Source organism: Eschrichtius robustus, unplaced genomic scaffold, assembly GCF_028021215.1.
Source record: "Eschrichtius robustus isolate mEscRob2 unplaced genomic scaffold, mEscRob2.pri scaffold_403, whole genome shotgun sequence".
NCBI classification, from domain to species: Eukaryota; Metazoa; Chordata; class Mammalia; order Artiodactyla; family Eschrichtiidae; genus Eschrichtius; species Eschrichtius robustus.
In genome coordinates this window covers 240896-267808 of record NW_027175329.1, presented here as the reverse complement: position 1 = coordinate 267808, position 26913 = coordinate 240896, and the positions used below count along the sequence as shown (strand labels likewise).

At 59.3% G+C, this 26913-nt stretch overlaps 2 protein-coding genes across 2 annotated transcripts; one reads left to right on the top strand and one right to left on the bottom strand.

The window, feature by feature from the left end:
- Window positions 1-19838: 19838 nt before the first annotated feature.
- Window positions 19839-23689, bottom strand: LOC137757787 (inhibin beta B chain). The gene is made up of 2 exons (XM_068534380.1): window positions 23161-23689; window positions 19839-20702 (listed from the first exon to the last, which is right to left on the bottom strand). The coding sequence occupies exons 1-2, from the start codon at window positions 23606-23608 to the stop codon at window positions 19927-19929; spliced, it is 1224 nt and encodes a 407-aa protein (XP_068390481.1). The 5' UTR covers window positions 23609-23689; the 3' UTR covers window positions 19839-19926.
- LOC137757785 (collagen alpha-1(I) chain-like) lies at window positions 23607-26466 on the top strand. Its single transcript, XM_068534374.1, has 4 exons — window positions 23607-24695; window positions 24876-25665; window positions 26116-26269; window positions 26460-26466. The coding sequence occupies exons 1-4, from the start codon at window positions 23607-23609 to the stop codon at window positions 26464-26466; spliced, it is 2040 nt and encodes a 679-aa protein (XP_068390475.1).
- The last annotated feature ends 447 nt before the right edge of the window (window positions 26467-26913 follow it).

Here is a 26913-nt window from a genome sequence, read left to right as displayed (position 1 = left end):
CTAAAACTCATATGGATATTCAAGGGACCCAGAAAAATCAAAACAAAGTTAGAGGACTCAAATTTCCTGATTTCAGAACTTACTACAAAGCAACAATAAACAAGACAGTTTGTTTCTGGTGCAGGAATAAACATACAGAGCAGAGAAAGAGAGAGAGCTGGCAGTCCAGAAATAAATGCTTACATTTCTGGTCAACTGACTTTCAAAAAGTGTGCTAGGACAACTCAATGGGGGGAAGAAGAGTCTTTTAACAATTGGTACAGGGACCATGCAAAAGAATGCATCTACATTCTACAAGAATGCATCTACATGCAAAAGAATGAACTTGGACCCCTGCCTCACACCATATACAAAAATCAACCCAAAGACCTAAATGTTATAGCTAAAGCTATAAAATTCTGATATGGAAAACGTAGGTATAAATCTTCATGACCTTGGATTAGGCAATGGACTCTTAGATCAGATACCAAAAGCACAAGCAACGAAAGAATACACAGATAGATTGGCCTTCATCCAAATTTAAAACTTTCATCTTCCAAGAACACCATCAAGAAAGTGGGGGGAAAAAACAGAATGGGAGAAAATATTTGCAAAACACATGTCTTATAAGGAACTTACATCCAGAATGTATAAAGGACTCTTACTCGATAATAAAAAGGCAAATAATCCAGTTAAAAATGGGCAAAGGATCTGAACTGACATTTCTCCAGAGAAGATATACAAATGGTCAGTAAACACTTGAAAAGACGCTCAACATCACTAACCATTAGGGAAATGTAACTCAAAACCGCAATGAGATACCACTTCACACCCATTTGGATAACTATGATCAAAAAGACAACAACAATTGACAAAGTCATAGAGAAATTGACACTGATTTGCTGGTAGGCGTGTAGACAGTGTAGCCATTTTTGAAAAGTTTGGCATTGCCTCAAAGGTTAAACGTGGAGTTGCCATATGACCCAGCAACTTTACTCCTTGGGATACAGTCAAGAAAACTGAAAACATATGTCCACATAAAAACTTCTACACAAATGCTCACAGCATCATTCTTCACAATAGCCAAAAAGTGGAAACAACCCAGATGCCTATCAACCAATTCATGGATGGAGAAAATGTGGTTTATCCACACCACGGAATGTTATTCAGCCATAAAAGGGAATAAAGCACTGACACAGGCTACAACATAGATGGAACTTGAAAGCATGATGGTCAGTGAAAGAAGCCAGCTGCGAAACGCCGCATATCACATGCGTTCATTTATGTGAAACGTCCGTAAGAGGTAACTCCAGAGACAGAAAGGAGGCTAGTGTTGCCTAGGGCTGGGGGTGGGGGTAGTGGAAAAAGGGGAATAACTGCTCATTAGGTGATGAAAATGTTCTAAAATTGATGGTGGTCATGGTTTCACAACTCCAAGAGTTTACTAAAAACCATTGAACTGTACACTTTAAAAGAAAACAATGGCAAACTTTCTTCGCATAAATTGCAGGAATTGAAACGGGGAAAAGCCAGGTTATAAGTTTACAGAGAAAAAAAAATTAAAATCAAATCATCAAATGACCATTGACCCAGGGGGTGGACCTCTGAAACCGCAGGTACTCCACACTTTAAGTAGGTGATCTGTATGGTGTGTGAATTTCACCTCCATAACGCTCTTATAATTTAAAAGAAAAAGCAGCTCTGGACTCCTGAGGGTCTGGCACTGGGGCTGGCGGTGGTGGGCGTGGAGCCTCCTCAACGGTACCCCCTCCTTTCAGTCTATCTGAGCCTCAAATGTTCACCTTCCACAGAATCCCTTCCTCAGCCCCCCTGCCCCTTCGCCCCACATTCATCCCAGGTACCAGCTCCCCTGGCCTCTGCTCCCGTGTGTGTGCCCGCAGGGTGGCACACACCACCCCACCCCACCTCTATCCTGGAGTTTCTCTCCTGAGAGCTTCTCAGACCCACGTCCTTCTCTCCTGGTTACGATGTCCATGACATTCACGATCGTGAGGATGAGAGTTATAAGTCTTACTGGGTATTTATTACGTGCCAAGCACATTACCTGCATTTTCTTATTTAATCCTCACCATAACCCGACGAGGCCGACGCTACTATTATCATCCCCATTTCACAGGTGCGGAAACTGAGGTTCAAAGAGGGCACGTCTCTTGCCAGCTGTGGGAAATGGTGGAGCTGGGATTCCCTCGGGCAGCGGCTTCAGGACCCCACCGCTGTACACGCCATGCTGGGTCCCCAAATGCAAGGCAACCCACTTGACTCACCCCTTCCCTGCCATACCCCCCCACCGCCCCCCACCTCTACCCTCCTTCCTCCTTCACATCTCATCCACCCACTGCCCAGCAGAGTTCCTCCTCCAGCTGCCCACCCTGGATGTCCCCCACCAAGCCCTCTTCCCCCACCCCTCCCCCTACAGCTCACACCTGGCCTCTTTGGAGGCTGAAACAGCCCCTGAATCACCCAGGCTTTTCCCTTCCCATTCGGGCCATCGGTGCTTCACCAGGTTCAAGGTGCAGGTGGTCCCAGTGGCAGAAATGACTCAGGCCCACCCGCTGATGCCCGGGTCTGTTCCAGGAACGGGGCAGCATTTTGAAAGGAGGTGACTCAGGGCCGGATGAGTAAGGCAGACACTCAGCTCCACAGACAGACAGACAGAACATTGTGCTTAGTGTGTGTGGCCCGCCGGCCGCAGGCAGACCCCCGGGCCCTCTGTAGGGCCTGTGTGAGCTCACACACTCAGGAACTGGGTTCCCAGGACTAGCCCGGCTTCTGTCCTTGGGGCCCCAGAAACGCCCCTAGGACCGGCCCCCATCCCAGCTGTAGGGGGAGCCGCCCGCCTGCCCACCTGCTGACGGGGTCTGTTATTTTCTGTGCCAAGCACAGCCCTTCCCCGGGGCGCTGTGATCTACTTTCTCTTTCCGTCCCTTAGAAATAGCTCCTCGCAAGTTTACCCACAAGCCCTTCTGAAGGGGGAGGGCTCCACACCCCCAGGAGGAGACTCTCATGGGTTAGGAATTTCTGAGGGCACAGCCGGCCTTGTAGTGAGACTCAAGTAATTTGTTTCTTGAGTGACAAGGAAGGAAGGAGAGAGGAAGGGAGGAGGGGAGGGGGGACAGATTCTAGGGGCCCCCGGTTGATTGTGTCCTTGAATTTGCAAGCTGGGTTTACTTCTGCTGGTCTTCCTGTAGCTGTGTGACCTTGGGGGAGTCACACAGGGTCTCTGGGCCTCCTCTCACCGCTGCACACCTCCTGAGACCTCTGTGATGTGATCCAGGTGCGGGGCCTTGGCAAGGCCTTCTCAGCATTTGGGGCTGGCTCGGGTGGGTCTCCATGGCACATCAGCACCTACCTGGGTCCTAGCCTTGCAGTTGGGTTGCAGGGAATGCTCTTTGCAAAGGAAATCAGGCAGCTCAAACCAGAATGGGCCTTCCTCGAGAGTGGCTTGGAGAACGCACACCCCTCAGGGCCCTGGAACGTTCATGGAACTCGGCTGGCACTGCCCATCAGAGCCACTTTGCATCCAGACCCCCCCCAATACACACACACGCACACGCACGCACGCACACATACACACGCATGCACACATATACACACGCACACACACGAACACACGTACACATGTACACGCACATGCACACATATACACGCACGCACGCACACACACATGCACACATATACACACGCGCACACACATGAACACACACATACACATGTACACGCACATGCACACATATACACACGCACACATACACACAGACACACTTGCACACATAGACACACATACGCACACACGCATATACACACGTGCATGCACACATATATGCACACGCGCACACACGCGCACACACGCACACACATATACACGCACGCACATGCACATACACACACACGCAAGCACATACACACGCAAACATATACACACGCACATGCACACATTACACACGCACACGTATACACACACATGCACACATTACACACGCACACATACACACACGCGCACACATACGCACGCACATACACATGCACACATATACACACGCACACGCACACATATACACATGCACACACACATTACACACATATACACAGGCACACATATACACATGCACACGCACACATTACACACACGCACACATACACACACACGCACACACACACTTTCTACAGTTCCCAGCTGTACTGCCCGTGGCCGCCACCCCCAGCCCCACGTTGCATTCCCGTTGCATCCCAGGCTGCTGGCGGGCAGACTTTGGCCCCTTGACCCCAGCCTAGGCACAGAAAGGTCCAGCGCTCTCCTCACTTTGTGAGGTTGGAAAGTGTCCCGAAGCCTGTAGGGACAGCGCCTGGGAAGGAATCTCAAAAGCCCGGCCCAACCTTCCACCAGCCACTGCTCTTCCTCCAAACACTGCCAGCAAGTGGCCACCTGCCACGCAGCGCCCCGGCCAAGGCCATGCTACCTCGGCTCACAGGAACCGGCCCCACAGGTGCCCGCACTTCTGGCCAGTAGAAGGCTCTGTCCTCCGTCAGCCGGAGAGTGAGATGGGGATGGAGAGCCTCCCCCACCTCCCAGCCCCCAGGACAGGAGGCCTTCGCCCTCAGCTCGTTCCGCAGCCCGGCCCCAGGGTGGCCTGGGCAGGGGAAGAAGTCAGGACGAAAGGGCAGGTCCCACATGGTACCAGGAGGGCTGCAGTCACCTCCCACCCCCAGCCCTGCGGGCGCCGCCCCAGGCCTGCCCAGCGACCCTGCTCTACAGCCAGCACGGCCAGGCCACCGTGCCTCCCTCTCTACACCAGACCCCAAGCTTCGTGATCCTAAGGCCTTCCTTGCCCATCGCCACGCCCTGCCTGTCCTGCCTGGTCCTGCAGGGCTGTTCCGCGTAGCTTCCCACCACCCCCGGCCCTGCCCCCTGACCTCTAGTGGCGGTGTCCTCTCCCCGCTCACCTCACCTTGACCCCACGGGGCATCTTTCAGTTTCTCCAAAATGCCAAAGCTTTTACCGCCTCAGGGCCTTTGCACGTGCAGTTTCCTCCGTCTGGAATGCTGTGCCCACCCCGCCCCGACGCAGCCTCTCCTGTGATTACGAGCTTCTTCCTTCACACCCAGCCGAACGGGCCTCTCCGAAGCACAGCTTCCCCGACCAGCTCATCTGAAGCTGCAGCCTGTGAGGCTGTGTGTTATTATGTCTTGTTCACGCCTGTCTGCCGCCCTCGCTGAACATGGGCCCTGGGAGGACGGGGACCGTGGCTGCTTTGGTGGCCCCTGTGGCCCCGGCCCCTACCCCAGCACGGGCACCTGTGGATGCTCGAGGGACGCTGAGCGGCGAAGGAAGTGATCGCAGGTGAGCCTGAGGACGCTCAGGAGGTGAAGTAACAACACAGGGAGAGTCAGAGTGAGCGGCTCTGCCTGAGCCCCGTCCTTGGCCACCGCTGCCCGCAGCACTGACAGCACCGAGGCTGAGTGCTGCGGAGAACTGCCCACCACGCGTGGGTCATCCTGTCGAATCCGTGAAATGGGACCTAGTCTCAGCCCACTTCACTAACGGGGAAGTGAGGCACCTCTGTGGGCCCCCCCAGGGGCTGGAGAGGAACAACCATGACCGTCAACATCTGCTCATTGCGGACGTGGCACCAGAGTGACCCTGGCCACATGGAGGCCTCGGGGATCCCGACGGAGGGCTGAGAGCCAGGGACCCCGGCAGCTCTGGGAGAGCCGTTTCAGGGGTGCAGGGTGGCTGCAAATGTGCCCGGGGGTCTCGGGCAACCCCCCAAAGGGCCTGTGCTTCCCAGGGTTCCCAGGACAGAGGAGAAAGTCCCGCCCGGCTGAAGGCCCTTCCCCAGAGCCCATCCCTGGCTGGCGGCGGCCTCGGGGTCGGGGGGGGGGATTCAAAGAGACCTTCCTACTCCTCCCCGCATCAGCTTCACCTGGGAGCTTGTTAGACATGGAAAATCTCTGGCCCCACCCCAGACCCGCTTAGCAGAATCTGCCTGAACAAAGCCCCAGGAGCCCCGTCTCACATTAGAGCTGAGGAAGCTCTGCTCCCAGGTGCCCCGAAGCCTGCTGGCCATCCCAGCCCCAGTCGTGGCGGCCCGTGAGCTCGCCCCGCCCCCGACAATGCGGTCACTCCAAGGTGTTCATCACAGCCTCATCCACAAAGGAGAAAATCTGGAAATAACCTAAATATCCAACAATGGAAGAAAGGGCCCTAAATTAAGAGACAGCCATCAAAATGCTCTTTTGACACGATATTCGGATGCATGGGGGAAGGTTTATACGATGATATTCACAGGAAAGGCCCGCTTAGACCTACATACAAAGTCAAATACCTCAACATGTGGCCTGCGGGCGCCCTCTGATTGCTGGGATTAGGTGATTTATTTTTTAACATCTTTATTGAAGTATAATTGCTTTACAATGGTGTGTTAGTTTCTGCTGCATAACAAAGGTGATTTTTTAATATACTTCCTTTTACTTCTGTGTTTTCCGAATTCTCTCAGTGAGAATGCCTTACAATAATGATAATGAAACCCCCAGTAAATGATATTCTTTTTTAAAAAAAGAAAACGTAATTATCCCTTGGAAGAGGCCCTCTTCCATCAGTTTATTCTGACACAGGGCCTGACAAATCAGTTTTGGGGACACCACCCGAGGCAAGGCCCGGAGGAGGGAGTGTGGGCAGAAGGGGGTGGGACGTGGGTGGGAGAGGCAGGGGTGTCATGGACACCTCCCCCGGGCAGTTTGGCCTTCTGCAGGCCTGGCTTGTGGTGAGGGGGCGCTGGGGAGTGGAGCGCCCTGAAGGCGAAGGCCACTTTCTCTGGGACCTTTTCTCCTGCTGCACCCACTTCCAAGACTACCTTTCCCTCTGCCCTGCTTTCCTGACCAACTCCCATTTATCCTACAAGACCTGGCTCAGGGACCACCTCCTCCAGAAAGACTTCCCTGATAATCCCACCACCCGGCCTCTGAGCAGGGTTAGTGGCCCTCCTGTGGGCTCCCATGGGAGCCTCTTGGGTCCCAAAGGACTGCGAGTGGGTGATGGGAGATGTTTCAAACACGCACCTATGACCGTGTCTAGCACCCAGAAAGCCCTCCATCAACAGCCACTGTGCCTGGGCACCGCCCACTCCTTTGGGTTCTGCCCATCAGTTGCTAAGGGCCTACATGTAAGGGTCCAAGCAGGGCAGTTTCAGAAAAGCATTTAGGGGTGGATGCCAAGCCTTTCTGGCAGGCCCTGGTGCTTGTGGACCCCTAGGTCTCAAAGCCCCACTTGGTGAGGTCCCAGGCTCCAGGCCTTCCGGATCCCCTGAAGCCCCTTGGTCCGGAGCCTGGAGCAACCCAGGGAAGGGCAAGAACTCATGGACCCTACCTCTCACTGGGTTCTTGCAGAATCAAGTGAGATGCGGAAACACCCGTCCCGTGCCTGGCAAAGGGAACACACCCCAAGCCTGCGGGTCCTTGTGCCCCTCCTGGCCTATACGGGGAAGGTGGTGGCCTTCCTAGACAGGGCCCAGGGGAGTCTCTGAGTCCTGTGGGCTGTAGCCAACCAGGTGGCCCAGCCTTGGGCAGGCCTGGCATCCACCAAGGGACACCAGCCTTCTCTGGGGGTGGGGGGCGCTCTTTGAACCACCCACTCCCTCAGAGGCCACTCCTGGCCCCATTTCTAGGGGTTCTAGGGCTGGTTGTGACGTCTGCTCCTCGAGTCTGCTCCAGGTGAGGCCTGGAACCTGAAGGGGCAGGTCCACACACCTGCTCACTCAGGGGAACACCTCACAAGTGGGGAAGGCCAAGGCAAAGTCAGCCTTGAGCGTCTGGCCCCTTGACGGGGGGCGAGGTCAGTGGGGCTAGAAAACATTGACGTCTGTTGCCAGGAAGGCCGGAATCATGCCTGACCATGGGGGAAGACACTTCTGTTGCTAAATTGTTGGGTTTTTTAAATTTCTAATCGTGGTAAAATGTGTAAAACAGAAAATGTATCATCTCTCCTATTTTCAAATGTACAGTTCGGTGGCAAGAAGAACGTTCATATAATTGTGCACCCATCACCACCATCCATCTCCAGAACTTTCTCATCTTGCAAAAATGAAGCTCTGTCCCCATTAAACTCCCCATTGCCCCATTTCCCCAGCCCCTGGCACCCACCCTTCTGCTTTCTGTCTCTGTGAATGTGACCCCTCCAAGTACCTCATGTAGGTAGAATCACCCAGTATTTGTCTTTTGTGACTGGCTTATTTCACTTCACATAATGTCCTCAAGGTTCATCCATGTTGTAGCAGGTGTCAGAATGTCCTTCCTCTTTAAAGCTGAAAAATATTCCCTAGTCTGTAAACACCATAATGTTTATCCATTCCTCCGGCGATGGACACTCGGGTTGCTTCCACCTTTTAGCTATTGTGAATAATGCTGCTATGAACGTGAGTGTACAATTATCTCTTTGAGACCCTGCTTTCTTCTGTTGGGTATATACCCAGATGTAGAATTGCTGGACCTATTTTTAGTTTTTCGAGGGCCCTCCATACTGTTTTCCACAGTGGCTGCACCATTGTACATTCCCAGCAACAGTGCACAAGGGCTCCAGTGTCTCCACATTCTCGCCGACACTTGTTATCTTCTGGGGTTTTTGATAGTAGCCATCCTAGCGGCTGTGAGGTGGTGTTGCTGGTGTTAATGCCACCCTGCTCCCATCGTTTACTTAGTCCTGCCCTGCCCTGGGCGTTACGTGGGCTCTGAGGGACCACAGTGCACCCTTGGCCTCCCAGGGCCTTATGCTCTAAATGTCCAGGAGAGACATCCCTCATAATGGGTGTCAACATTCAGCCGACTGTGATTGGCCGGGGTCACGTGTCCACCTCTGCCCCCATCAGCACTAGGAGGGTCCTGGGGGTGGGGTGGCCTCCAGGAGGGGCTCCAGAGGGAGGGTGGGGTGGGGGGGTACAATGGCCTCCTGGGACACCTGCCCAGCCAAGGATGGTCAGCAAACCTTTTCTATAAAAGGTCAGGTTCAACATTCTAGGGTTTGCAGGCCATACGGGTCTCTGCCACAACTAATACATAACCTTTATTTATTAGGCATTGAATTTGAATTTCACATAATCGTCATGCCATGCAGTATCATTCTTCCGCTGATTTGTTTGCAACCACGTAAAAATGAAAAAACCGTTCTGAACTGGCAGAGTTGGACCCTGGCTGTGGTTTACCAAACTCCGCTCTGGAATTGATGGCAGTGACACTGAGAAGACAAAGGATCCTGCTCTGTGGACAAGGGCAGTATGCTCCACCAGCTCCCTTCAGCCTGGCACCCCGAAGGTTAGGGCTAGGGCTAGGGTTAGGGTTAGGGTTAGGGTTAGGGCTAGGGTTAGGGTTAGGGCTAGGGTTAGGGCTAGGGTTAGGGTTAGGGCTAGGGCTAGGGTTAGGGTTAGGGTTAGGGTTAGGGTTAGGCTTAGGGTTAGGGCCAGGCCCCCCCTCTGTCCCCTGTGTCCCGTTTACATGGTGAAATAACTTCACTAGTGAGCAGAGCAGGTAGTGGCTGGCGTCTGTTGGCATTACTCACCAACCCACGCCTGGCTCTGCATCCCCCGTTGACCGCAGCAGGAATCCTTGAGCCTCTGCTAAATGCGCGCATTTGTAAGTAGGAATGAAGAATAAGAGTTTGTGAACTCTGGGCAAATCATGCTGTCAGGGTCACTTCACTCTTGTTTAACTCACCTCCAGAGAGCAGTTTCAGCTTCAGCCTGGAAGGAAGATTATGTTCACCCCGGTGGCCCTGAGTTCCAGCCTCGACTTCCAATACCTGAGGCGGGAGTTTCACCCTGTCCCCCAGGTGCCGGGCTCACCAGGCCAGCAAGGAGCTGACCCCACAGGCCAGGCCAGTGTCCTGGACCTGAAAGTTAATGCCAGCTCCTCCCTGTCCCCCCATGTGACCTTGGGCAAGTCACTCCTGCCCTCTGCGCTTGAGTTTCTTCGTCTGTGGAATTGAAATGTTAATAACTCAAGAGTTGTGTTGTTGGTTTAAAATATGTCAAGGGCTAGGAGAGTTCTGGAACATCGTTAAATAACACTCCAGCAGCGGTAGGTGATGTGATAATTTATTTATTTATTTTTGGCTGTGCTGCATGGTTTGTGGGATCTTAGTTCCCCGACCAGGGATGGAACCCGTGCCCCCTGCAGTGGAAGTGGGGAGTCGTAACCCCTGGACCTTCAGGCAATTCCCGGTTATAATTATTACCTCATTTAATCCACACAAGCCTGTGAGGTAAATACTGTTTCTAGCCCCATTGTATGATGAGGAAACGGAGACACAGAGAGGTTAAGTAACCACCCCAAGGGCACCCAGCTGGGACAGGGTAGAGCTGGAGTCTGGAAAGCCGGTGTCTGCTTGCCAAGCTCTTAACTCTCCACCAGCCCTGGCCTGTGTGCCCTCTCGGGAAGCCACAGGAGCAGAGAGCCCCGGGCTCAGGGCGGACCCTGTAGCAAGGTGCCCTGGGACCACCCAGCCTGGACAGGGCCGCGTCCTCCAGGACGCAGGGCTCTCTGTGAGCGCACGGCCCGACCGCCTGCCCTCGGGCGCTGTGTGCACCCTCATATATACCACAGTGCCAGCTGAGGGTCACATCTCGGGGGTTCAGACTCCGCTTAGGACGGACCCCATGGCCCTGTGCACAGAGCAACCGCTGGGCGAGTGTCTGGGCTACGAAGCTGAGCTCCATTCGCCGTGGGGCCTCCAGGAAGTCACAGTCTGTCTCTGCCCCTTGGTTCCCCTCTGCAGAGCGAGAGGCTGGGTGATCTAACCAGCTTTCAGCCACGGTTCCCCGCCCGCACCCCCCAGAACACTAAAGCCCCAAGGGCCTGCCTTCCCATGACTCCCAGAAGACAGAACAGGAGCTTCCTTTCCTGACTTTTACCCAGAGTGCGCCCCCGGGGGAGAGACCACTGGCCTTGCCGACGCCGACCAGCCATCTCCCCTGCCACTCTGGACAGACAGGGGTTGGGGGCCCATCCCAGCCTGGAGCTCGGGAGAGGTGGAGCTCTGTGCGAAGCCACCATTCTGTCCCCGCCACGGCTAGCGGTACCTAGGACCTAGAATCATTCTGTAAGTGGTGCAGAGGTTGACAGCAAGCCAGCTCAGGATGCCCCGCCTCTTTGATGGGACAGCCGCTGTCACAGCAGGGACCCATGGGGGCTGCAGGTGGCAGTCCTCGAAGAGACGCTGGAGCTGGGATGCTGGCTCCTATGCAGGCGTCTATGAAATGAAGTCAGAGAAATGGATGAATGAACACACCGTCTAGTCCAATCCCATTTCAAATGAGAAAAATGCAGGCTAGAGATGGCAAAACGCTCACCTGAGATCACACAACGGAGTGGCAGGGCCCAGGTAAGGCCACCCGTCAGCAGGTCTTTACTGAGCACCTGCTGCGTGCCAGATACCGTTCCCAGCACTGGGGAGACAGCGTGGCCCAAGCAGCCGGGTGGGGGCGGGGGCGGGCCTTTGCCCTCATGGAGCTTCCAGTCTGCTCCTGGGGCCAGGGCCCAGGTCTTAGTCCCTGGCACTTTTCTGCACTGAAATAGTACAGAGGACCCTCCCCAGGCCCCGCTCAGACCCTCCAGGGAGGGAGCAGACAGTGCTGGGTGGCGGACGGGCCTGCAGAGCCGACTCAGGGCTGCGTACTTTGCACTCCTTCCCGGCGGTAGGAGCATCAGTGATTGCTGCTGAGATGACTGACACTCATTAACGTGCCAGCCATCCCCGGGGGGGGGCAGCCCCCATCAACCTATTCCTGTCTCGGTGACTGATTCATTGAAGCTGAGCTTCTGTGATTCACCCTCGGGTGGCAAACCGCACTCTCGCGGAGTGGACGACCAGGGCAGGAGGGGCTGCCCGCTCCAGGGGCCACGCGTCCCAGGGGGGAACTGAGATGCCAGCGTGACACTTTATGGGAGCCCGGGCACCGGGCTGCTCCCCGTCGGGCTGGCAGTGTCATTGCCCACAGCAGCAGCAGCAGCTCCTGAATGAGGCTGAGCTTCACCTTGAAGCCTGAACTACTCAGGGCAAATGACAGGCTTTGGAAGATGCTTTCGCCTGAACCCGCTAAAGGGAGAAATGTAACAAGCTGTGGTCAGGAGTGCCAGCATCCGGTCCTCGCCAGGGCTGAGCCTCTCCCTGGTCCTGTGGCCCCTCCAGCCTCAGTTGTTCCAGCAGGGAAGTGGGTGAGGGGGGTCACCCCGAGACCGCTGTCCCTTCACTCATGTCACAAGTGCGTGTGGAGCGCTTCCCCAGCCCCAGGCTCAGAACGCTGGTGGGGTGAACGGCGCAGACCCCCGGTGCCCTAGACTCCAGGTTGGCAGCCTCGTACGGAGGCAGGTGTGCACCCGATCGGCGGCCTGGGAGCCGGGACTCCTGCTCCAGAGCGCTGAGGGTGAAGCACAAGTAGCCAAGCAAAGAGGAGGAGAACGCGTGTTCCGGCCAAGGAAGGGCATTTGGGAGGCACTGAGGCGAGGCGGTGGGCTCTGGATGGGAACTGCAGCCCCAGCGTTGGGGGCATGGAGAGGCCTGGGGGCTCCGAGGGGAGGGGGCAGCCAGGCCTGGGGTCCTGGTCAGCCCATCAGCCAGCAGACTTCTTCCCGAAGCTGCGGGGCCGTGGATGGGTTTTATACGGGAGCAACAGGCTTGGCCAAGTTTTCCTTATACTACCTGGGAGGAGCTGGAGAAGGTCACCGGTGTCTTTTGGAAGAAGATCTGTGATTCCCCCAACTGCAGTGCTGGCCTGCGGCTGCCACCACCGAACAGGTGAAAGGACCAGCCTCTAGCCACCTGGCAGGGCCCGGGCAGCACCAGCCCTGCCGACCCCCAAAGCAGGACTTACCTAAGACCCCCAGGGGTAAAGCTGCACCTACAGGCTGCCTCGGGCCGTCGGGGAGTGACTGCAGGGCTGCTGGGCCAAGGCCCCTTGTGCTGTCTGTGCTGAGGGGGCTGCTCAAGCCCCTGTGGGAAGGAGGAGGCCTCGAAGGGGCCCAGGTGGTCCTCGGAGCCCCTCCCATGGCAGCGAAGTTAGGAAGCTGCCTCAGGGCCGCTCACCCGCCAGAGTAGTGCCGGGGCCCAGGGGGTGAGAGGCGGCCCCTGGGAGCCTCATCTGCCAGTGTGGACGGTGTCAGTGACCCTAAAGCTCCGTCCCAGAGCTGGACCGCCTCAAGTCCGTGAGAGCCCTCCCCAGAGGCCGAGAAGGCAGGCTGCAGGCTCAGGGAGGCCCAGCGCTCTTTCCACAAGGCCCAGAGCTCGCTCTGGGTGGAGACTTCATCCAGATTCTCACACTCACACACGCGCGCGCGCGCGCCTACAGGGGCCAGGAAGAACCCAGCCTGAGCGCAGCCAGCTGGGGACCCGGGGACCTGATTTGTGCTCCCCCAGAAGGCCCTGCAGTAATGGCTGTGCAGACCCAGGCCCCCACATCCCTCATTCCAGACAAGGGCTGCAAAGTACCTTGCGCTGCCCCGCATCCCACTTCCAGGGCCCCTCCAGGACAGAGCCAACAGCAGCCCCTCCGCAGCCCCAGTCCCCTGGGGCTCAGGGCCCTGAGGTTCTCTAGAGAACTCTGAAGGGAGAGGACGCACATTTGGGAGGCACAGGCACAGCCTCTCCCCTGAATAGCTGTGAGGCCTTGAGCAAGACACTCCACTTCCCTGAACCTCAACTTCCGCATCAGTGAAATGGGCACACGTCAGCTGCCCAGCAGGAAGGCTGTAAGGAAGCAGTATATTTGATGGCAGTAAGTTCTCAATGAATGTTAGCAGACATCATTGTCAGCGCAGCCTCTGCGAATGTTCATTGAAAGAATAACTGAGAAGGAAAGAGTATGCTCCGGGGAGGGCTTCTGGGCGGGAGGGAGGGGCTCGGGAAGGGCATCCAGCACCACTCCTGACACACAGAAAACAGCAACAACGAACCCACACCCATCGGAGCCTGGCCTATTCCAAGCACCTTAATGCACACGGCAGCCCCTGAGCTTTGGGCCCCATGCTGGGCACTGTCGCGGTCCCCACTTTACAGATGAGGCAACTGAGAGGTTAGGCCAGGATCACAAACCCCGGCGGGGGGATGGTGGGGGCGGGTGGCTCCGAGCCCACACTCCAGGCCGCCTCTTCCACCCCCATGGGGCCCAGCAGCCAAACCCCTCACACCTGGCCAGGGAGGGCGTGGGGCTGTCCCCACAGCCAGAGAGGAACCGTTCAAATCTCAGATGCCGTGGCCCTCCCGGTATCCCGGGCGGCAGGCCTGGCATGAGTGAGCGGGTGGCCCCCTCCCAACTGAGAGCCAAGAAGACCCTCAGCCCCAGCCTCTCCTCTCCCCCAGGGAGGCCCCAGAACAGCCATGGCTCCCCCCGCCCCCCTCCTCCTGGGCAACCCAGTGGCTATGAGTGATTCTGGAAACAACTCTTGGGAGCAAATCTCGGCTCTGCCACTTATGAGCTGTGCCACCTTCAGTGCATGGCCTTCTCAACCTTAACTTTCTCATCCATACAATGGGGATAATGATATCTATTCCCCATCCACCCCTGGGCTGCTGTGAGGGCTAAACTGAGATGATGCATGAATAAGAGCAAGCACCCAGGAAATGTTTGCTGAGTGACTAAAGGACTGACCAGATAGTGCCATTCTACTTTTTTTTTAAATATAAATTTATTTATTTATTTATTTATTGGCTGCTTTGGGTCTTTGTTGCTGCACGCAGGCTTTCTCTAGTTGTGGCGAGCGGGGGCTGCTCTTCGTTGCGGTGCACGGGCTTCTCATTGCGGTGGCTTCTCTTGTTGCGGAGCACAGGCTCTAGGCGCACAGGCTTCAGTAGTCACGGCACGCGGGCTCAGTAGTTGCGGCACGCAGGCTCAGTACAACTTGTGGCGCACAGGCTCAGTTGCTCCGCGGCACATGGGATCTTTCCCAACGAGGGCTCGAACCCGTGTCCCCTGCATTGGCAGGCGGATTCTTAACCACTGAGCCACCAGGGAGGTCCCCGGCTTTGGGGCTGCAGGGACACCATGGTGACGCCCCCTCACCCGGCACTGAGCGGCCAGGGCAGGGCAGCGAGGCTGTGAAAACACACTGAGGGCGAACACGCGGGCCACAGAAATGGTGCCTGCACCCACCCCTGCCCCCAGCACCTGTCCGGCAAGAGGGTGATCTAGCCCAGATTTTAAAATATAACGAACCCCATCACCGTGTATAACTGGCCAAGGGCATCACTTTTTGACGAGGAAGAAAATGAAAATGGCAAGAAATACACACAGACAGCCGAGCAAATACACCCCACAATCACAGTCTCACACCCCACAGGGTCTCACACTCACTCAGCCACACAACCTCAGAGACGGCCAAACTCACACGCAGCCCACCTAGCACAGCCACGGACACAGCCTCACGCCCTCCACGGCTCAGCAGACAGGCAGATGCGCCTCCAGGAGCAGAGCCGCAAGTCACTCAGCCTCACCCGCAGCCCATCCCCACCCCCACGCGGCCCGGCGCCCGAGCCCTGCTCACCCTCAGACCCCGCGCGGCCCGCGAGGGCCCGGCGCAGCCAGCCCGCTCACCCCCAGGCCTCGCGTATGCAGGCCCGGCCCTCCGGCAAAGCCCGCAGGTCATCTGCCGCTTGCTCCAAACATCCCACTGAAAGCCCAGCGACCGGGGCCTCTGGCCACAGGCAGGGTGTTTTGTTTTGGCTTCTTTGCCTGCAAAGGCACATTTCCCCAGCCTGCAGCCGTCTCCGTGGCTTGGCGACAGCCTGTGGCCTCCCCGCCCCCTCCCGCCCTCTCAGGAGGCCCAGGAGGGGAGCCTGCCAGGCCCCTTGGGGGGTCCCCAGCACGAGTTCCCACAGGGCTTTGCCGAGGGCATGGTGCGGGGCCAGCCCGAGCTCCAGGTGGGCCAGGGGTCCGGCCCGGTGCAGCAGCCCTCGCCTGGAACTGCAGCGGGGATCCTCAGCCCCCCCAGCCGGGCGGCCACGGCATCACGCCCAAGGGGGCTGGGAGAGGAAGCAGATGCAGGACACCCCTGGAGGCCCTGCTGCCTGGACCCTCCGTCTGCCCGTCTGGGAAATGGGGAGAAGCGACGGGAAGGAAAAGTCGGGGTCCCCTCTTCCCCCCGACCCCAGCCTCAGACTCCACTGGGTCGCTGAGGGCTCGAGGCACGTCTGAAGGTCAGCCAAGGGCGAATCCAGCGCGTGGAAATAGCTGAGGCGGGTGGGGCCGGCAGCTCTGGCTCTGGCTGGCCCGGCCTGACGCACCGGCCCTGAGAGAGGCTAGCGGCCTGGTGGCCTGAAGAAGGAAGGGAGGGACAGAGGGGAGGAGAGCAGGAGGGCCCGGGCCGGGGTGGGGGGGCAGCACAGGAGGCTCACTGTCCGGGCTGCAGTGGAGACTCCAGGGGCGCCTCTGGGGAGAGATGGGACCCTAGGCCAGGCCCCCTGGGAGGAGGAGGAGGGAGAGAATGTGGGGAAAGCCACCGGGAGGAAAGAAAGAACAGAGAGGCAAGGACCACAGAAGCACAGGGAGGAAGGCGCGCGGCCCTGCCGGGGGAGGAGGCCCAGCCCTGGGACAGGGATGCAGCCTGTCCTCAGGGGGACAGTAAGTGCCACCCGCCATCGCCCCGGTGGGGGTGGCTGCGGGGCTGACCCCTCAGGGCACAGGCCAGCACAGGGCAGCAGGGCGCCACTCGGGGACCACGTCTGCCGGCCGCTGGCCTCCGACCTCGGAGTCCCAGGCCCTTCCTGGGGCCCCCGTGGGACCCGTGGGCCACCCTGTGACCCAGGAGGGCGCCTGGAGATGCTCAACATCCAAAGAGCAGAGGCACCCTGGTGACTGCAGCAAAACTTCCTGGGCCGGCGACAGCTGGATGGTGACTCTTATACCCTAACACGTCCAGGCCAGGCCTGTCTTTGCGAAATTTTCTTCTTTGCCCCCGTTAACTTTTATACCATCTCAAGACATCACAGATGAACAAATGCACCCCTCAGACGAAAGCCTGGCAGGGCAGCAGCTCTCTTGGCCGGGCAAAGACTAGAAAAAGACAGAGGCCAGAGGCTGCGTCCTGCCACTAGCTGGCCATGTGAATCGAGGTGGCCCTCCAGCTGCCCAGAGCTCCCTCAGTTTCCCAGTTGTTGGCTTAACGGGGTTAGATAACCCCTAAGGTCCCACTTGTTCAAATGTCCTGAGATTTCTGGGAAGACCACGTGTGACCCCCAAACCACACACTGTAGCCCCTCTGGCCCCGTAGGGCCTCTGATGAAGCAAGGCCTCAGCCCTGCGGTCCTGCCAGGGGAACAGGTGGACCAGCCGTAGCACCCGGACTCAAATGCCCAGGGTGCCCGTCCTGTGTGACCTCAGGTAAGCCCTGAACCTCTCTGAGCCTCAGATTCCAAACTCTGGGAAACGCCATTTCCCACAAAGGCGTGATGATACAAGGGCAGCCTGATAACAGCATCCGGTGGGTATCTCCGGGCATCCCTGCAACTGCAGTTGGGCCGGTGTCACTACTAACACCACCACCACCTACCACCAGTTAAAATCCCCACAGGAGGACACCTGGCATCCTCAGGGCCTTGTTTCTGGCTTCCATCCCAAGACAGTAACCTCTTCTGGGTCGCAGTCACCTCTGTTAGTAAATGGGGATGGGCATGGGGTCAGGTGGGCTTCAGCCTCCCAGGTTTCACATTTGCTCCCAGGGAAGGGGCCTAACCGGCACTTTCAAACGGTACTAGACGCGGCCTTGGTGCAACATGATTAGTCTTGGGACTAGAAGAGTAAACAAACGTGTAATTCATGAATTTGCTAATTGTCCTTCATTTGGATCTCCTGCCACTTTTCCTAGACTCTCTGCCTGACATCCGAGCTCGTGGCAAGGACTCAGAGAATGCCGGGAGCAGCCCAGGGAGGCAACTGGCATCAAAGCCGTACACCTGGCCTCGCCCTCCCCCCGCCGCTGCCCCCTCCAGACCAGAGCCCACCACCCCAGACACCACACAAGGCAGGAAGCCCGTGGCACTCCATCTTTTATTTTCTTCAACTGTACACAAATGTAAAATACTTTAACAGCAAGTCTACGGGAAATTGTTTGGTTTTAAATTATTATGAAACAGAACCTAAGGGGAGCTTTATTAAATAAACACAAAGACGGGGGTTTAAGGATACACACCTGCATCCTACCATCGTCTTTTTTACTCTACCTTCTGGGTGTGTAAGGATAGAAAAGACACATCAAACTGAATAAACAAAATCCATTTATACCCTGAAACAGTGGCAGGCCACTCAAGGGATTGTTCAGAATGTCCACCTCATATAGGATGGCCTCACCATCTAATAAAAATTAAAACTGATCTGTTGGCCTCTTTGGTTCCGAAATTATGTATAATACATTTAACTGTATTTTTTTTTTTTTTTGCTGCTATAAAAATAACTTCTTTTTCAAATGGCAGTTTCTGACTAATCATGCAACTAAATCAGTGCAAACATTAAAAGCAATCATTCGCTTAAAAAAGAAGCAAAGGATTTCATTTCAAGTATAAAAAAATATAAAAAGAGTCGTACGAGTCCAGTTTCGTCTAGTGTGGGTCAACCCTTTAAATTGCATAGTTCACGTGGCACTTGGACCTCTGGGGGTGAGCAAGCTCAGTGCTCCACCAAGGGCCACTTCAGGACACACGCGGATAAGCAAGGGCTGTATCATGTGCGTTCAGGCGGGGTGTGCAAGTGCTAGGAGGGGCAGGCGGGGCGGGGCGGGCGAGCAGGCGGGGGCCACATCTGGGGCCGGCGCTGGTGGCCGGGGCCCACGTGGGCCACTTCTGCAAAGCAGCTGAAAGCCTCCCCGTTTCCCCAAGGCCAGTTAAACTGCTGTGCTCCCTCGCCCCCTGCTGAGGGGGCAACCCCCCGCCCCCAGCATTTCCAGAATGCCTTCACCCCACCGTTCCCTCCTCCTAAGAGCTCACCCCCACTTGCCTAAGAGTCATTTCCACTCCTCCTCAACCAGTCCTAGAGGAATCTCCCCAGGGAAGGGCACAGATTGCAACTTTTTTCTTTCCACTTGGAACAATTCAGATTTTAACTTAAAAGGTCAGACCTGGTAGGAAAGTCCCTTTTCAATTATACAACCGGAACGAATGACCATTCAACTGCTAGTGATCAGTTAAAGCATCAAATTAAGACCCTTCTCCTCTCCCTCCCTCCCCACCCCCAAAACACACACACACACACACACACACACACACACACACACAGAAGTCAAGCCAGGGACCCAAGCAACAGTCAAATGGTCACTGCCACGGCCCCCACCGTCTCCGGCAGGTGATGTCCTTTCTGGGCCTCCTTCCCTCTCCAAGGGTGGGAAAGGATGGGGGCTGCCCTGGTTCCCGCAGCAGGAAGGATGCCAGGCCGGGGGACGAAGCCCACGCATTGGAGCCAAGAGATGCCGAGGCACGGCGGGCCTTGCACAGGCAAAAGGGGACACGCGGCCATCGCCCGCGGCCCGCTCCTCTGCGGGGCTCCCCTGCTCCCTCTCTCTCTCGCTCTCTGTGTCTCTGTCTTTGTGCTCTTCTGTGTGCTCGGAAGGCGCGATTCGGAGTGGCCGGGCCAGCTGGTGGGGATGATGGCTGCTCACCCCACTCTCCGGGTGACAGGCGTTCGGGGCTGAGCTGCCCGCTGTCACCGCATCCGTTTGCTGCTATCGCGGACGCTGCTGTGTGGGGGGCAGGGTGCGCCCGGCTGTGCGCGTCCACGTGCGCACCGTCGAGTCTGCCCTGTCCGTGGAGGGTTCTCCCCCTGCTTTTGACTGACGGCTGGATGAAGAGGCAGGAACATCTCTCAGGCCTCCCCCGGGCACCTCCCGGGCAGCCCAGCGGCACCGCCACGCGCCCCCTGCCGCGCACGGCGTGCCCCCCGCCGCGGGACCGTCTGAGCCCCGCCCTCAGGCGCAGCCGCACTCCTCCACGATCATGTTCGGCACGTCCCGCTTGACGATGTTGTACTCGTCGTCGAAGTAGAGCATGGACATGGTGCTCAGCTTGGTGGGGATGCAGCAGGAGTTCACGGTGCCCGGGTTCAGGCCCCGCATGCGGTACTGGTTCACCACGGCCGTGTGGAAGGACGAGGCCGAGCCGGGCACCCCCGCCAGGTAGGCCGGGCAGCTGCCCTCGCAGTAGTTCCCGTAGTAGCCGGTGGGCGCAATGATCCAGTCGTTCCAGCCGATGAGGCGGAAGTCGATGAAGAACTGCTGCCGGCAGCACAGGTTGGTCCGGCCGTCGCACTCCAGGCCCCGCTTGCGGATGCGGTGCCGGCTGTCGCCCAACCGCGCCTGCACCACCACGAAGGGCCGGTGCGACTCCTCGCCCGGGTGCACAAAAACGGGCGCCACGGCCAGCTCCCGGCAGCCGTCGCACTGCACGTCCAGGCTGAGCCGCCGCTCGCCCCGTGCGAACAGGGCCTGGATGGGCTCGGTGAGCGGGAAGGTGTGCCAGCCGCTGCGCTTGAGGTCCACGCGCTTCTCCACCGCGGCCCAGCGCTCGCCGGGGCCCTGCTCCTGGAAGTACACCTTGACCCGCACCTTCCGCCGGCCGCCCTTCTCCAGCACGTAGGGCAGCAGCTTCAGGTAGAGCCACAGGCTGGCCTGCACCACGAACAGGTTCTGGTTGCCCTCGTTGGAGATGAAGAAGTACAGGCGGACCCGGGAGGAAGCCAGGCCATCTGCGGAGAAGCGGGAGAGCAGGCCAAGTTAGATGAAGGAGAACGTGAGGCGCCGGGAAACAGGGACTCTGCCGCGTGATGCTGGGCCTCGCACTGGCCACGCAGCTGGCCGGTCCTGCCCAGAAATACCTCTCCTGGGGCCCGGGCCTCTGACGGTAACCCGGGAGAGGCGGGGAAAATCATTTCCCATCGAGAAACCCAGACCAGGTTGGAGTCGGAGGGTCCGGGCCTAGAAAACCCGGCCTCACCTCTCCCAGGCCAGGGTTCCCAGGAGACGGGCTGTCAGAACTCAAAGCTCAACAGAGGAACTTGTCAGGAGGCCAAGATCTTAACAAGTTGTTATGGGTATCTGTGAAATCTGAAAAACAAAACCAGGATCTCGCTGAGGATTTGGGGGTGGGTTGTTCTAGCAGAGTTTGGGTTCTTTTTTTTTTTTTTTTTTTTTTTTTTTTTGGTGAACTTAGGGCATTGCAAAATCCAGCTGAGCCACCTACTGCCTCTCTGCAGTGTTTACCTAAGCATGATCGGATCCAACCCCCAGTGGAACCTCCACTGCAAACAAGCCAGCTCTGCTCAGATTTCTGACACAGGAACGTGTGCGTTGCAGGCTGCAAAGTGCAGCCCTCGTTTCCGAGTAGCTCCAAGGGACAGGACACTGGGCCCTGAAACTTGAGGCCCGCCCCTTTCACGAGACCCTGGCTCCCCGTGAATGGCACGTTCGAAATCTCCATGGATAAGGAGAACTGGCTTGTTAGTTTTCTCAATAATTCAGCTCAAGCAGAAGTGAGGCCATGCCAACCAAGAAAGGACTCCTCTCTCATCCTACATATTTCAGTGACCCTTCTGACAATCTTTACATTCTTTTTTTTTTTTTTTTTTTTGCAGGAAGAACAAATAAGGCAACTGTGTGGTCTCCACTGGTTTTATCAAACCTCCTACCACTGCCCCCCTCCCAGCCCCCTCCTCAGGCCCCGCCTGGCTCCTCTAATAACAGACATCTGACTTTGAAATGGGGGAAAGTGCAGCCTTAAAAGCTGGTCTTGGACGAGCTGCCTGTGACCTGAATCTGTTATTTATAAGTCAAAGAGCTGGCTCCGTGAAACGGACCAGAAATATAACAGCCCCCGCTGTCATTTTGTGCCACCGGGACCAAAAGGCCTCCTCGACCTTCCAGAATCACATTTCTACTCTGGGCCCCAAAGCACCTTTTAATCCAAGCTCTCTAATTGCATGTCCAGCTTTCCCTGACTCTGTCGGACAGCTAAAACGGCAACGCGTTTCTTTCTAAGCACAAACCAGCCCTGATTGTCTCTGCTTTGCTCCACACCCGGCCATGCAAAACTTTTCATCCCTTTTCATCCCCAGGAGGCACCAGCACAGTCTGCCCGCTGCCTTGGGGGGTGGGGTGGGGTGGTGGAGGGCATTTGCAGCCTGGGGATACAACTGCCACCAACCCCCCCAAGGCTCCCTGCCCACCCCGCCCTGCCCAGGGCTTCCCCCTGCGACCTTCTCCGCAGTCCCCTGGGCACAAATGGGGCTGAGCTCCAGGCACAAAAGCCACCGGGCTCATTCAAGTCCTGAAAAGGACAGCGGAGCCGAAAGCACTTGCAGCATTTCAGCACGAGCACATTTTACTCCTTTTAAAGTTGGAAAGGTATTTTTCCTTGCTTGATTTTCACATTTAGACAGTGGTAGAAATTTGCAATCCAGGACCGGGGGAAAATTCCAGAAAGTACTCCGACCCTTTGTTAACTACGAACTCTACTGGCTCTAAGGCCAAGGAGCTGCTGCCGCTGCCAGGCGAGCCGAGAGGCACGGGGCTGCCCCGGAGCCGAGCCACAGTCTTTCTCTGCGTAAATGATGGGACCTGTTGAGAAGCCTGCCTTCCGCCCGATTCCAGTGCCCACACAATCGGAGGAGAGGTTGCCTAGCTCTCCCCAGCGAGGCTTCAGCAATCCTGGCAAGCCCACACCGCCCGGCGATGGAAGCGGCGGCCCCAGGGGCCTCTCACGCAGGCACACACACACTCACACACACGCACACACACACTCCTCCGGCCCACGGATATCAACAAGCACACACATCTCCATCCACACTGCTAAGCCTACACTGCGATCGTGGGAAACAAAAACATTAAGCCATCACTGAGCGAATGCCCGCGGAGCCAGGGCCGCACGCATCGGCCGGGAGGGGGGCGCGCGCCCGGAGGCGCTGGGGCCCGTTTCGGAGAACAGGGGTGGAAGGCAGAGCGCTCCGCGGCGGCGGTAGGGCAGCGGGAAGGGGTTGCTGCCCGCAGGAAGAGGGCGACAACCGGGACGGAGCGCACAGGGCCCGAGGCGAGCGGGCTGGGCCGGGAGCCCGGGTTTCCCCCAGGGCGCGCTGGCTGCGGCGGCGGCGGCCAGAGCCGGCGAGAAGGGGGTGGAGGAGGGAGCGAGGGCCGCTCGCGGGGCCGACCCACCTGTCTCCGCGAAGCTGATGATCTCGGAGACGCGCTCCTGGCCGTCGGCGCCCGGGCTGGCGTGGCCGTCGAGGTGCGGGATCTCCACCCGGCCGTCCTCGCGCACCTTGCCCGCGTGCAGCTTCCGCAGGGCCGTGACCATGGCGGCCTTGGGCACGGCGTGTGTGATGTTGGGCCGGCCCCGCATCTGCAGGCGATTCAAGATGTGCCGCTTCACCGCCTCCAGGAAGTCGCCGTCCACCCGGCCCAGCTCCTCGGGCCGCCGGAAGCCGCCGCACGACGTGCAGGTGTCCTGCGAGCCGCCGGGAGCTCCGGGCGGCGGGGGCGGCGGCGGCGCGGCGGGCGATGGCGGGGGCGTGGGCGAGCCCCAGGCCTCGGGCCCCAGCCAGCCGGCCGCCAGCAGCAAAAGGCAGGCAGCCCCCAGCGCCCGACCGGGCAGCCCGTCCATGGTGCGCCGCTGGCGACGAGGGCGCCCGCCGCAAGGCGAGCCGAGCCGAGCGCAGGGCCGGGCTCCGGGCTCCCGGCGCGCCGCCCCGCCCCGCCCCCGCCCGCGCCCGCGCCCGCGCCCGCCCGGGCCTCCGCCCGCCCGCCGGGAGGGCCGCCGCCGGCTCACAGCGGGAGGGGGCCGGCCGGGCCGCGGGGGTTCCCGCGCGGCGGGGAAGGGGCGCCGCGGGCCGCGGGTGCCGGAGAGGCGCGCGGGGCTAGGCGGGGGCCGAAGGGTCACTGGCGCACGGGCGTCTCGGGGCGCCTCGGCATCCGCAGCCTTCTCCCCATCCTCTCCGCGTCGGGGCCCCGCAGCCCCCGCTCGGGTGAAGCGAAAGCGGCGGCAGCGGCGGCTCGGTCGCCGAGCGGGGAAGGTGGCGAAAGGGCCGGTCGACGCAACTTGGCCGAGACGGAAGCGAAGGCGCCCGGGCCCCCGGAGCGGAGCCTGCCGCGGCTTGGCGCGGCGCTGCGGCGGGGCCCCGCGCTCGCACCTGAGCGCCTCGCCCTCGCGCCGAGGAAGGGCCGCCGGCGGCGGCGACGGGTGGGTCGTCCTCGCCGCGGGCCAGCGGGCGGGCGGCGGAGCGGAGCGGAGCGAGCGCGGTGCCTGGAGCGCCGGGGAGCACGGGCCCGCTCAGAGGCGGCGCGGAGCCCCGGGCCGTGGGCCCTGCAGTCCTCCCTGCGCGTCACACGGCAAAGTTGTCTCCAGGCTCCGTGGGCGCCGCATCCACCGGCGGGCGGGCGGGCCGGCCGCTGCGCGCTCCGCCGGGGCCTCTGCTCCGCCCGCCTCCTCGCCGCCCGCCTCCCTCCGCCCGCGTGCGCGGGGCGGCGGGGCGCGGGGCGCCGGACGAGGTAGGCGAGGCGGCGGCGGGGCCCTCCTCGCCCCGGTGTCTTCTGGCTGCGCGGCGGCGGCGATGCGGACTCGAGCGCCTAAAAGTCTCGCCGCGTCCCCGGCGCGGGCGTCCTCGCTGGCTCTCCCACCGGCACACGCCGCAGGGCCGGGAGAGAGCGGGCGGGTGGCGGCCGCGTCCCCGCGCCCGACCGGCCGCGACAGAGTGCGGACCCGCCAAGGAGGAGTTCTTCGCTTTGCTTTCTTCTTTTACTCTCCTCGTTTTTTCTCCCAAAGGGGAAAAAAAGCCGCACAATCTCCGTATGTGCGCGCGCGTTGAGATAGACGTTGGCAGAAAAAAAAAAGGGGGGGGGGGGGGAGTCTCGCCCTGGCCGTGCGGGAGGAGACTGTCCGCGCCTCCCCGCTCCGCTTCCTGGGGACGGGGCGGGGGGGGGGACGGGGGAGGGGGAGGCGGAATCTGTTCAGGTCGGTGCTGCCCGCTCCCCCCGCCCACCCCCGCTTCCCTCCGCTCCCTTCCTCTGCCTTCGCGAGAAGGAGGGGCGAGCCGGCCCTCTCCCCTCCCCCCTACCCCCCGCGAGGCCGGGCCACTTCTGCGGTCTCGAAACTTTCTCACCACGTGGGCGCCCCGGACCCCCGCCCAGCTGGGCGGCTGGCGGCACCGACGGGCTCCCAGCCCAGGGTCCCGGCGCTCGCCTCCTCCCCGCGGCCGCGCAGGCCCTGCCCCCGGCCCGGCCGCCGCCCTCCGCGCCCGGGAGAGGCACCTCTCGCCGCCGCAGCCGCCCCGGGCCTGCCTGGGGTGCTCTCTCAGGGGCCGCGGCGAGGCGGGGCGAGTCGGCCTCGGGCGCCGCGGGCTGTCTCCGCCAGTGGATGTCGCTCCCGGGCTGCAGTGCCCGAGCCGAGCGCCCCGGGCTGCCGGCGCACTGGGCGAGGCGTGGGCCCCGCGGGCTGGAAGGGCCTGGCCGGCCGCTGCCTCTGCCGGCGGCGCGCCCCGAGAAACTCCTCGACTGCGGGGGGCACCGGCCTCGCCGCCAACAGGCCTCTGAGCTCCGGGCTTGGCAGGCTGGCGCGGTCTCCAGCACCGCTGCCGCCACCACCCCGCAACTGGCAAACCCTGGCCTCAGACAGACCCGGGTCCCAGTCGAGGCTCAGCCACGGCCAGCTTTGCAGGAGTGACCGTGCGTAGAGTCTTCACATTCTAGTCCCTACCGCCTCATCCGTACCTGGGGTACAGTAACGCCTAGCATCACACGGGCTGGTGGGGCGCCCCAGAGGAGGCGACCGGGCCAAGCTCCTCCCAGCACTCAATAAATTATGATTCCAAGGCCACCGTTCTCAGGCCGCCAGACGAGAGATGCTGTCAATGGACACCAGACTCCCAGCCCCGTCCAGAACCCCAAATGCAATCCGTTCTTTCTGTTCCCTCCTCGCGCCCCTACCTGGGTATGGAACTGCAGGGCGGTGCTCCCGGGGCGCAGCAGGAACACGGCCCTGCCCTCTCCCCTCAGTGGTCCAGACCCCCACCCACCGTGGCCGCGCTCCATAACAATGGGACTGCACGGAGGTCATTTTAGCTTTCTTAGCATATTGGGGAGCCCAGGACGCCCGAGGTGGACCTCGGCCTGCAGCTCAGGGCTCCCCCCAGCCCCCGCGGTCCCTCATCGCAAGCTTCTCTGGCCAGCCGGCCGCTGTGGCGCTCAGCCCGGACCGCAGCCTCGCCGAGGCCCGCAAGTCTGGAGGCCGAGCGCCCCCTCCCTCCCGATCCGAGGAACCGACCCGGAGGTGCGCAGGGCCGCTCTCGAGGTGCAAAAAGGGGGCTGGTCTGGCTTTACCAGCCCAAAGTCGGAAGCAGGGGCCCCGAAAGGGCAGCCCTTTGACTCCTTAGGGCCTTCTCCAGACCCCAATCCTCTGCCACTCCCAAACTCACAGCACCCCATGCCCTTGGGTTTCCACCTCTCGCCCTGTCCCAAAGCCTGTGACCCTTGGGCAGAAAGGAGATGCTTCTGCCTCCTGGGCAGCCTGGGCCACCACCTTCTGACCCAGGCCGGACCCACCTTTATGATTTTCCTTGCATCTTCCACCGGGCACACATGCTGTGGTCTTCTGGCTCTTTCCATCATCACAGCCCCCAACCTACTTGGCAAACTCATGCTCAGTCTTCAAGACCCAGCCCAGTCTCTTCTCCTTGGTGAAGCCCGCTATGACCTTCTGGTGCCCTGAATCGCCACTTGCCAGGTTAGGCCCCTCAGCCCAGTTCCTGGCTGTTACCTCTTCCCCTGTCTGTCTCCTGTGTGGGGCCTCAGGCTCTGGTGGGCAAGGACCAGACCTCTGTCTGACGCCAGACCTGGCAGACAATCAGGGGAGCTCACTGAACGAGAGTTTGGTTGGTCGATTGATTGGGAGAATTCATTAGGCCAGTGAAGGAT

Coding starts and splice junctions, on each gene's coding strand:
- LOC137757785 (XM_068534374.1), top strand. CDS start 23,607: ATGGTGCGCCGCTGGCGACGAGGGCGCCCGCCGCAAGGCGAGCCGAGC. Junction 24,696..24,875: donor GCCCGACCGGCCGCGACAGA/GTGCGGACCCGC, acceptor GTGCGGGAGGAG/ACTGTCCGCGCCTCCCCGCT. Junction 25,666..26,115: donor CCAGCTTTGCAGGAGTGACC/GTGCGTAGAGTC, acceptor CTCGGCCTGCAG/CTCAGGGCTCCCCCCAGCCC.
- LOC137757787 (XM_068534380.1), bottom strand. CDS start 23,608: ATGGACGGGCTGCCCGGTCGGGCGCTGGGGGCTGCCTGCCTTTTGCTG. Junction 20,703..23,160: donor CATCAGCTTCGCGGAGACAG/GTGGGTCGGCCC, acceptor GCTTCTCCGCAG/ATGGCCTGGCTTCCTCCCGG.